Raw genomic sequence first — 11,107 nt, 5'->3', positions numbered from 1 at the left:
CCTCAGAATTCGCGGAAAATCAACAACTTCTGTTCCTAGGCACGTTTCTCAGTGACGCAAAAGCCCTATTTGAACGGTTGTGGAAGCAGCTTGTTCTCTTTTTGCACGAAAAGCGTCGCGAGTTCCCTCGTTTCAACTTTGTATCTGACCGCGAGTTGCTTGTGATCATGGCGGACACGACACTGAGCCTCAGCCAGCCAGGCGAAGACAACGCTAATCAGCTGAGTGCTGTCGTGTCCAAGTGCTTTGAGCAAGTGTGCAGAATCTCAGTAGAAACAATTCAAAACCCCGCCAAGAAGTCGCCTTCTCCACAGGCCAAACCTACGACCCCGCAAACTCCTACCAAGCCAACGCCCTCTCGTTTTCATCCCATCGCAGCTCCTGTATGAATGTATTCTCCATTCCATAATGCTCATCGTATTATACCCAGGACGACCACACAAACTATGGCGACACCCTATATTGTACAGAAGTTTTTGCGGTGCACGGCAAGCACGACGAAACGATATCGCTTGGAACTAGTGTCCGAGTTACCCAACGGCCAGAAGGATGGATGAAGGAATTAGCCAAAGTTCTTCGGCGTGCGATGAAGGATGGCCTCCGGCACATGATGGCTGAGTACTCGGACATGCTGCAGTACTACCTTCACGACGAATCTCGTACGACAGACTCGTTGCTTCGTATTCTCTCATTGTCGCTTAGAGGATTATCGGACGACCGACTGGCTGCACGAAATGATCGAAAACTGGCCACTTCAATTGCTCGTCTTGGCATGTCGAGTGTTTTTCACCGTCGAGTGCAATCAGTGGGTCATGCTGGATATGTCGCTGCAAGCCATGTGGGAACGAATTCAAAAACGGGTACGCGAACCCTATTGAATTTAAAAACAATATGACGAACGAAATTGCAGTCCCGAGAGTGCATCACGGCGTTGCGTATGCATAAAACGCCCAAGCAACTCCATGGCATCACAGCACTGACCATGTGCTTCTTGAACAACTTGAACATGCTGGACCGGTGCGATGGGGATTCTATTGATGGAGAGTTGCATGATAATCCTGGCAGGCTCAAGAACAGCAAGCAAACGAGCTTTGACTGGAGCCTGCAGTTACAATTCGAGTGGAAGGGAGACTCGCAAACCTGCATCGTATCCCACGGCATCAAAACGTTTGACTATGGGTATAGTAGCAACTATGACTCAACTGAACCGCTGCTTGATTAACATGCGACAGATACGAGTACTTAGGACCGCATTCGGTGATGGCGATGACGCCCCTAACCGAGCGGATGATGTGGAGCATGAGCATGGCCTTTCGGTTATATTCAGGATCGCTCATTTATGGAGATACTGGCGTCAGCAAGCAATCAACTATTCGCGAGTTGGTGAACTACATCGGCGCCCAGTGTGTCGTGTATGACTGCTCGATTCAATTTTCGATGCAGCAATTGGGTCGTATCTTGGGGGGAATCGTCCAGTGTCAAGCCTATGTGTCTATGGTGCGCGAAACCTCAGTGTGTACTATTCAACGATAAACAAATGCATGCCTTAGATCGGGCTGGAGCAAGTGGAATCTGACGTTTTTGGGCTATTCGTTCATCAAATCAAGCGACTACAGCATGCTCTCAAGACACACAAGGAAAAAATTCTTCTCGACAGTGCGCTCGTCTCCCTCGCCAACCACAACTATGGTGTCTTTTGCAAACTGACGACGTATTCCGAAGTGCGCACAACCTTGATGGTGCGAACGTGTGCCTCTGCCTTTGTCACGTTCGCGTGCAAGTTTTCGCTCCCGGATGTGTCGGTCTTAATTGGTTTGTACTTGACGTGTCACGGATTTCGTGACGTGGAAAACTTGACCAAGTCACTGCATTCGTTCTTGTTGCTTCTCGGGACGACGTATTGTCCGTGCCCTGGCGAATTTCAATGCGTTCGCATTGTACGAAAAATCGTGGACCTGGCAGCAAGATACTTGGAGTTGTTTCGGTACGTCAAAGGGGTACTCGGTCAAAGAAATTGACAAGGTTGGTTGTAGCGATGAAGACCAAGTGGTCGCGTATGCTGTGTGGAATTCAGTTGGGTCTCGCATTTCCCCAGAGCGAAAGAACGCATTCTTGACGCTCCTGCATCGGCAGTTCCCTTCATTTCGATATGTGGACTTGGACGTGAGCAAAACAAGGACCCACATTCACGAGCAAATGGAGTTGAGATGCCTCGTCCCGACACCGATAAGCACAAGAAAAGTTGCCGAGTTACACCACTTGTGTTCCATGTATGCCATAAACGTCGTCACAGGTAACATTTCGTTGTGGCAACGAGCCCACGTTCGATGGTCAGAGCTCACTAACATTGGAATATATATGGCAGGGGACATCTCATCTGGCAAGTCGACGACCATTGAACTATTGAGCGGACTGAGGCGGTACGCCGAAGGCGAACAACGTGTCAAGTGCTTCCGCATTGCCACCGAAACGCTGTGTCCGGCGGAGTATTACGGCCACGTACGATTCAACTGTTTGTCTCGATGATCTTATGTTTACTTGTTTCGTTACGACAGTTTTGTGCTCAGCAAAATGAATGGGTGGATGGGATTCTGACGCGCTATATTCGCCAACGTGCGTCCGAATCGTCAAGAAAGCAACACGGATATATTCCGTGGCTGATCTTTGATGGAATTATGAACCATGCTTGCGTTGAGCCGTTGTACGCCATGACGGATGAAACACCATCGGTGCATTTACCAAGTGGTGAGTCACTGGACGTAAGGCACATCAAGATTTTCTTCGAGACATGGTACGCAACATTTCCATCATCATGGTTCGTCAGTTTTATCAGGAATACTCTAGTGCTCTGGAAAACTGGTCGCCGTCGGCGCTCAGTCGATTTGGAATCATGTACCTGCCGGCGGATGGATTACCGTACACAGTATTCATCAAAGCATGGATCTTGCGACTCGAAAAAGCCAACCCCCCCTTGGACGAACGAATCCTATCTGTGGCGCAGCAGTTGGCGCAGCTCATGCGTTCGCACCTCCCCAGTTTGATTGAAGTTAGTCGATCCAACAGCCATCCCAACATTGGATTCTCTCCACCAACAAAGGCACGCAGTCAAGCTTGACCATTTCTCGTAAAAATTTGCGCACGGCTGTAGGTGAACAAGCTCGTGTCGACATTGCATAAATTTCTGGAGAAGCTGAGCGCGAACTCCCCCACCTTGAAGGCCGATGCGAATTTAATGTACCTTTGTGCGTGCACGTGGACAGTTGGCGTCGTCGTCAAAAGCTCTGCGAGGCCACTGTTCCATGAGGTCTAGACGTACCATGGCATACTATTCAAGTAGATCAAACTCCGTGTAGGCGCTGATGAAGGTTGCTCCAGAACTGAAGTGCCACAAATTGTTTACGCATGGGCGTACGTTTTACGATGTCTTTTGGCGCTCTGAAGGAACCAGCATTGGATTGGCGTCGTGGTCTTCAAGAGTTCACCAAGCGGACTGGTCCGCACTTTCCAACCACCACCATATTCTGATTGCCAACGAGGTCAGTCCCTGCTTGAACCACAGAAACTCTGACAACTTGTTGTGATTAACCAGACATCAGTGTGCGTCGAGCACTTGGTGTCCAACTTCGCCATGGACAAGCGAAATGTATTACTTGTTGGGGCGAGTGGTGTCGGCAAGTCGTCCTTAGCACGCCGGGCACTCATTACCCTCAGTGACCGTAACATGACACGCGTGATCAAAATCGGCAAGAAGACCAGTGCTGTATCGTTTCAGGTGGGACCTATGCAGTGTGAGCAATTGCTGAATGAACAATTGAGTGCAGGATCAAGTCATTTTAGACCTCGAACGAAAGATGAAAGGGCTCTATGGACCTTGTACGGGAAAAGAGTCTGCCATATTTCATGTGGAGGACATGCACTTGAGCAATAAGGTTGATCTATAGGTTTGGGTTAAGTTGTCGTGCTGACGCGACTTCATAGGAATGCCAAGAGCAACTTCGCCAGGTCGTGGATGCCAAGGAAATTTATCACCGCGTGTCTTTCGATCACTTGGAGCTCGTGTCGTTAGTATTTGTTGCTCTTGCCTCGCTCAATCCGAGCTCGGTGATGGAATTGCCGCTTCGACTACTTCGTCATTTCCACTTGGTACCTCCGTTGACCTGTCTGTGCTCTCAAAGTCACATGCCACGACGAATTCGCGGTAGATATGGATACCAGAATTCTCCCCCGACTCGATATTTCAGATGTTCAAATCCCTGCCTACTTGTGTCCTCGAACGGTTCCCTGTTTCGCTGTCATTGGATGCGTGTTGGAAGATCCTCCAATTTCCGCTGCTGGTACTTCAAGCTATGTGGGCACACTCGTTTCAGTCACGACATGCTATTTTCACCATTGGTGACGTGCTGGACGTGTACGGGTGTTTGTTGAGGTCGGCAAAGTCAAACTTTGAGTCGAAATCAAAGCTGGAACGGGTTATGCTCAATCTCACGGCCATTTGTTTTCGAGCGAAATCCAACTTTTCGGATCAAGACAATTGGGTGTACCCATACTTGACGTCCCCCATCCTGTCAACGCTGGAGTTTGATACCCACGACGAATTGTCGCTCTATTGCTTTTCCAATAACGGCAACGGCACAAGCTACACGAGCATATCCCAGCAAACTGCCGTCAATTTGTTTGTGACTGGTATGTACGATATCCATGTCTTGAACAGATATCACAAGGCACTTGGACCCCAGGCGACGAAAAATTTCAGTGGCACCACCCGTCATTCAATGAATCAATCGTGAGGCAGCTAGTGCCGTTTCCAGCAGCTGTCGATTCCTTCCTACGCGTCCTGATTGGCCTTTCTGAAATGAAACCCCACGTCTTGATGAAAGGTCCGTCCAATGCACCGATCCTTTGTGATGAGCAAGAATCTCGACAGGCCCTCGAGGATGTGGCAAACGTACTACGGTGATCCTGGTTTGTGGTATTCTCTCGTTCAAGTACGTCGAAATACGACAAAATACGCACGCGGTCAAGTTGGTCAAGGAGACGCTTCTGGCAGTCGGAACGAACGCTTCCAACTACATCATTTACGTGGCAGCCGACGAGCTTTCGAGTGATGTCCGGCAGCTGATCATGCATGTCCTTCGAGACGGCGACATTCCGTGGGTTATGTACGAGCCCCACGAGCTGGAGTTAATCTCGGAGGCAATAAAAAAACTGCCTTCGTTCCAGCATATGAACCCCAGCAAAGCGCAGTGCTACAGCCAATACCGTGACAACTTGAAAAAGCATGTCCACATTGCCTTGTCGCTGCGGTTCGTTGTCTTGATCTCTGTCATTCACTAATTCAGGTTATATGGGCATAGAAATGACAATGCTGTTTTGGACGAGTGCGTCGACGAAGATGCATCCCTGTTGCACTCATGCAGTTGCCACGACTTCACTGCTTGGAGCCTCGACTCATTCAAAGCGATTCTTGCTACCTCGGCAATCCCACCGCTATTGCATCCCCTGATGCAGCGAATTCACGAATCGGTGCTTGCAGCGAAAGTCACCATGTCACGATTATCCCGTCTCAATACGTCACGTGCGTTTAAAGTGTGGATAAATTCGTTTGAGAAGTTGCACCATCAATGTCGCAAACGCTTGGATGCAATCCAGCAACAGTACTCGGCAGGTACCAAGTGCTGTACACTTGCAAAGTCTACGACTTAGTGTTGCGGTTCCAGGGCTGAAAAACATGAAGAAACTCATCAAAGAAATTGACGTACTGAATGCGAAAGAAAGAAAGATGGCTAAGGCCCTTGAAGTCATCGGCGTCGAGTCCGAGCAGCTCCACCAGCGGTGCTGTCTCATCCAATTCGACCACGACTTCACTCGTCGACATCGTTATTAGATATGAGAAGCAACGTGCGATCGAGCAGAAGCTGCACGACTCGTTTGCAGACGAAGAGCGTGCTTACCAAGTGATGAAGAACGCGATCGACGAAGAAAAGCGCAATCTCCAATGTGAAATCGACCAAACTGTTCCTGAGATTCAAGCCGCGATCATGTCTTTGAATAAAATCAACAAGCTGCATATCACGGAGATGAAATCGTTCACGTCGCCGCCAGACCTCGTTCGTCTCGTCATGCAAGCGGTATCCTACGCCATACACACACACATTGACCGTCATCATGTTGGCTTTCGAGTAGGTGTGCGTTTTGCTGGGTCACGGCGCGTCGCCAACGTGGGACGACGCGTTGTTCGTGCTGTGTGATATGAAATTTTTGGACCGACTCAAGTTTTTTGACAAAGACAACATTCAAGATAGGTGCGTGGAATCAATTTTGCATGGGCACAATCATGAGGGATACCCAGCGTCATGCGAAAACTCGACAAGTTTATACAACACCCCAAGTTTAATGAGGAGGAAATGAAGCGCGCATCGATTGCGTCGACGTCACTCTGTCGATGGGTTCTCGCAATGGTGCGATACCACACTGTAATGGCATACGTTCGGCCAAAGCAAGCCAAGTTGGAGACCGCTCATGATCATGTGGTGCGCTACACAAATCATCTCATTGAACACAATCTGAAACGCTTCTGGTGAGCAGAGTAGGCTCGAGTGCACCGTTCGGGCGGCTACGGAAGCTTGGAGAGTTTGCGAAGCCAAAACAAAAGCGCTTCACACCGCGTGGAAGGACAACGAGGCGAAAAAAGTTGAATTACAAACTGAGTTTCACCATCTCCGCGAACGGACGGTGGCTATCGACCGCGTCAGTATTGTGTTTGAGAACATCAAGCCAGTACTGCGGAAGCAACTGCACCACTTGAAGAGTGCTGACGAAACCATCATGGGGTTTGCCACTGAATCTGTACGATCGATTGCTTTTGTTAATCTTGTTATAGGGACTGTCTCGTGTTGACGGCCACCTCTTCTTACTTGGGCAATGTAATTCCCAGTCAACGAGTGCCGCTGTTGGAATCGTGGAAGATCCTATGCACCGCGTCGAAAATTCACACGGCGCCGGACATGCTGCAGTCGACGCTGGGGATCGAAGGCGTCCAGGAATTGCGCGCAGCTTGTTCTGTGATCGACAGTCAAATTCTGATCAACCTGAACCAGTTGAATCGTTGGAGGCGTTCTGCTCCATACAAAACGTTCTCGTTGTTGTGGGACCCAGCGGTAGGATACAGCACGAAATGCAGCGTATTGATTGTTATCATAGGGGATTGCAACAGCGTGGATCAAGTCGATGGAGCGCATGGGACTTGAAGTCATATCTGCCGACGACCCGATGATCATGTCACGATTTGAAATGACGTTGCCGAATTCCAACATTGTGGTATTGTGTAAAGCATTTAGCGATGTCCTCTGTCCTATCCTGTGGCGATGAACTGTAGATTTTGGTGGATCGCGTTGGGCAAGTCAATGAATCAGTCATGTGGGACCTCTTGCAAGTTCTGGTCAACCACACTTCGAAACGTCCCATCTACTTTGTGTCTGAATTTGATTGTTCCGAGTCGTGGAGTATGGAGGTACTTTCGACGTGGCGACATCATGATTATCAACATGTCCGCAGTTAGTCGAGCGATTTGAGATCATCAGCTTCGAACTCAGCTCAAGCGACCTGCAAGAATACGTTCGGCACATATTCTACTTGCACTTTTCCGCTGCACAAGAGGTCCGCGTCCCACTCAATTCGATTGAAACGTGCTCAACACGAACTGGGTAGAACGAATGCCGTATCCTGAACGAACGCTTGCTGGACGATTTGAACCATCGACAAACCCATGTCGATCACCTCTTGAGGCAAATCGCACTGTCCCAAGCCAACCTATTGACGTGTGAAGAAGACATGATGTCTCTCGTGACTCGCATGAGTTTATTGACTCAGTCCCTGGGCAACATTGAGATAAAGACAAACGCGCTGTCCCAAATAGAGCAGAGCCGCAGCCCGTTCCTCGAGTACGTGATCCGATCGTCGTGTTTCTCGTGGAGCTCACTCGCTTCGTCAAGAATTGGCCGCCGTGGTCTCACGTTGTTGGATGCGGCCGGCACCTTTGGCATCAACAAACCACACAAATGTATCGCCATGCTACAGTACAGCATCACAAAACTCCCGATGGACGTCGTGCTTCAACCTATTGGCCAAATTTGCACTCACGTGACCGCTGCATTTATCCAAGAAGCGCTCCACAGTTTACCGTCTGAAGTGCACCTGGGCTTTTGCTTCTACGTCGCACTGGGAATTTGTGAAGCTCATCACCCCGACGTTGTCGGAATTATCAAGGGTCAAATCACTGTATTCCGCAATATTTCGTACCCTGGCCTTCATGTCATGGTCGATCGTTCGTCGCCGACGATTACCCATGCCGTCGCATCTCGAGTGATTGCGTCGGCTATCCGGGCTTGCGTCGATCGTATCATGAGCAAGAGAGCTGGAACCATCCAAGCAGTAAGAATTCGGGAACTCATCCTATGCTTCATATTTCTGCCTTAGCTTCAAATGGCCAAGATTCTTGACGGATCAGCACGTGTATACATAACACGGGGTGGCAAAAAGAGAAGCGCTATCCTTGTTAACCTGCTGTCCAAGTGGCATGTTCTGTTTCAGAAGTCAACAGCGTTTGCTGCGGTTGTCGACGACGTCGATAGCTTTCCTGGGTTGTACGAAACCTTTGCGAAGTCGTCGCCAAATTCCGTGCATGACCTTCCATCGACGGCTATTGTGTCCCTTTTGCCCGTTCTCGTCAAGTTTGCCATGGTCGCGCTCTCCCACGACCTTATGGTACGATCAATGCAGCCATGAATATCCAACGATCGCACTGTGTGTGAAATCGGTGGATGTCTAGACTCAAACCATGCTCCACGACTTGGTCATGGCTGTCATTCCTGGCGCGCAGTTTCCGTCCACGTCGATCGTCAACATTGCAGGACAAACGGACGCTCACCGTCCCATCGCTCTACGATACAATGCAGACCTGATTGTGCATCCATTGTGGAGTCTCGTGGAGGTAGGTCCTGATGAATTTTTCAAGTTCCGATTCGTTGGTCGTACTCGTTGGGTGGTAGTCCGCTCAGAGCATTGGCATTCGAGAAGACGAAGTTATGTACTTTTCCTTGGCATCACCCGATGCCGTGTCGTCCGCACTGAAAACAATCAAGGAGGCTGCGTTCCATGGTGGATGGGTTATTTTACAGGTACTACATAAAACTGGGTTTGTGGCTTACCATGTGCCAGGACTTGCGCCACATCAAACCGTCGGAGAAAGCCGAGCTCACACGACAATTCGAAGCCATTGCGTATGGTGATCTCGCGGTGAACGCTGACTTCCGGCTTTGGTTGATTCACGATGACGCCGAGTCGATGTTTCCAACGTGCAATGTCAAAACGTACTTCTTCAACACGGCAAGTATGATGCCGCATGGCATTCACCACGCCAAAGGAACGCTCCACACCAAGTACATGCCCGGCATTTTGCTATTCCATTCGTTGGTTGTAAATGGATTGCACGCGGGCAGTCCTGCGGCGGCATCGATGCCGTACAGCATGTATGAAGTGGAGCAAGCCGACTTTTTGCTTCGAACGTTGTGCGACGAGAAGGAAATCGCGTCCGGAATTCACGCCGAAGAGTGGACTCCTGCCCAAGTTGCGACGGTCCTCGTAGCACTCTACAAGTGCAAAACGGCCGACGCGACGCTGTGCACCCAGTACGATGTGCTGTATCGATGGTGCCTGGAAGTTGTAACCAGTCACTCTTCCACCACTGAGGACACTGCTTTATCGCCGCAGTGGCAGCAGTCGTTACTACTCACGGTTGCCACTCTCACCGAATTCCGCACGAACCTTGCTCTTCCCCCCAAGGACACGAACGCCAATGCTTCTCGGCGATCTCTGTCAGAGATGCTGCCGCCTCCAACTACGTGGTTGAGCGCCACAGCTTTGGGACTACCGCAATCCATCCACGGGTACTTTGACTGGGAAATGGCCGAGACAACCTTGAGCCATTTGACCGCGCTGGTATGTTCGCTTTCATGCTGGTAACATAGCAACACTCGTTTCTTGTAGGCCAGCCAACGCCCGATGACAGCGATTCCGACCGCCACTGTCGTCGACGTTCTCATGGTAAGCTCAACCTGACGGAAAACACCCTAATGTATCGACGCAAGTTTCAACTGCCCAAACCCACGGTATTTCAGCATGCAGCTCGAAAAGCATGGCATGCATCGTCCGATACAGTTGAAGAAGTGCTTTGGCTCGAGATGCTGGGTATGGAAAAGTACTTGAACCGGGTCTGGTTCCACTTGCGCGCGGCATCCTCGACTGCCGATGGCATGCTCCATCGCGGATTTGTCGCCGAGTGGATGCTGTCAAAATACGCAGCCCCCCTTCGCCTGCGAGATTGGATTTCGTGGGTCCAAGCGACAGTCAGCATGTATCAGGAATGGCTTTGGTCCTTGCGCCTTCCACTGCTTCGTTTGCAAGCCTTCGAGAACCCTCAAGGCACGAAACGCCCCCCTTCGTTCTGGATGGGTTTGACCATTTCTGTAGCTCTGCTCATTGCAGTGCTGGAACAATACGCTGTTGCCCACAACGTACCTGTCAGCGAGTTGTGCCTCGCCGCGCTCCGACCACCTTCGTCACACGAGCGACCAGAGCAATATCGTAGCCTCCTTGTCGGCCACCTCTTTTTTCGCGTACGTACTCGATGTGAAGGCCGCTTTTGTTGCAATGAAACGTTTGCTCGACTTTAGAATGCTCAATGGGATGGCCATCAACTCAGCCTCTTGTCGGGGGAAGGCAGCGATGGCACGAGTGGGTTGATTCAACGTAGCAGTCCACTCGAGTACGTCAGCGTTCGCATGGCTCCATGTGTTGTCGACGCATCACGATGTTCGAGTAGGCTCTTTGCTTGGGTAAGGGGCGACATCACCGACCTTGACGTGTTTTCATGCCCAGTGTACACGTACTACTTCACCCACGCTCCTGCAGCATCCTGGACCTCGCCCATCGAATCGACGCACGTGACCACGATATACGTTCCGATTCCACCGCGAGCAGCCTCCCACTACCACGCCAAGGGCGTCGTGTGTGTTTTGAACGAAGCATTTAAAGCATAAGAGCAGTGGCC

The 11,107-nt window shown here is 50.3% G+C and overlaps 1 protein-coding gene across 1 annotated transcript; it reads left to right on the top strand.

The window, feature by feature from the left end:
• Nucleotides 1–1,299: 1,299 nt before the first annotated feature.
• Nucleotides 1,300–11,096, top strand: H310_03027 (hypothetical protein; the record flags this gene model as incomplete). The annotated part of the gene is made up of 33 exons (XM_008866765.1): nucleotides 1,300–1,497; nucleotides 1,551–1,984; nucleotides 2,034–2,293; nucleotides 2,366–2,499; nucleotides 2,765–3,046; nucleotides 3,149–3,304; nucleotides 3,354–3,536; nucleotides 3,590–3,772; nucleotides 3,822–3,929; nucleotides 3,979–4,143; nucleotides 4,203–4,683; nucleotides 4,737–4,877; nucleotides 4,925–5,303; nucleotides 5,355–5,665; nucleotides 5,718–5,832; nucleotides 5,885–6,128; nucleotides 6,184–6,302; nucleotides 6,350–6,530; nucleotides 6,586–6,830; nucleotides 6,881–7,157; nucleotides 7,201–7,317; nucleotides 7,376–7,510; nucleotides 7,555–7,656; nucleotides 7,708–8,430; nucleotides 8,476–8,763; nucleotides 8,828–8,989; nucleotides 9,048–9,176; nucleotides 9,217–9,996; nucleotides 10,045–10,101; nucleotides 10,146–10,479; nucleotides 10,528–10,673; nucleotides 10,731–10,822; nucleotides 10,880–11,096. The coding sequence occupies 33 exons, from the start codon at nucleotides 1,300–1,302 to the stop codon at nucleotides 11,094–11,096; spliced, it is 7,878 nt and encodes a 2,625-aa protein (XP_008864987.1).
• Between the last annotated feature and the right edge of the window lie 11 nt (nucleotides 11,097–11,107).

Source organism: Aphanomyces invadans, assembly GCF_000520115.1.
Source record: "Aphanomyces invadans strain NJM9701 unplaced genomic scaffold supercont1.4, whole genome shotgun sequence".
In the NCBI taxonomy this organism is placed as follows: Eukaryota; Oomycota; class Saprolegniomycetes; order Saprolegniales; family Verrucalvaceae; genus Aphanomyces; species Aphanomyces invadans.
This window is presented reverse-complemented; position numbering and strand designations above follow the sequence as displayed.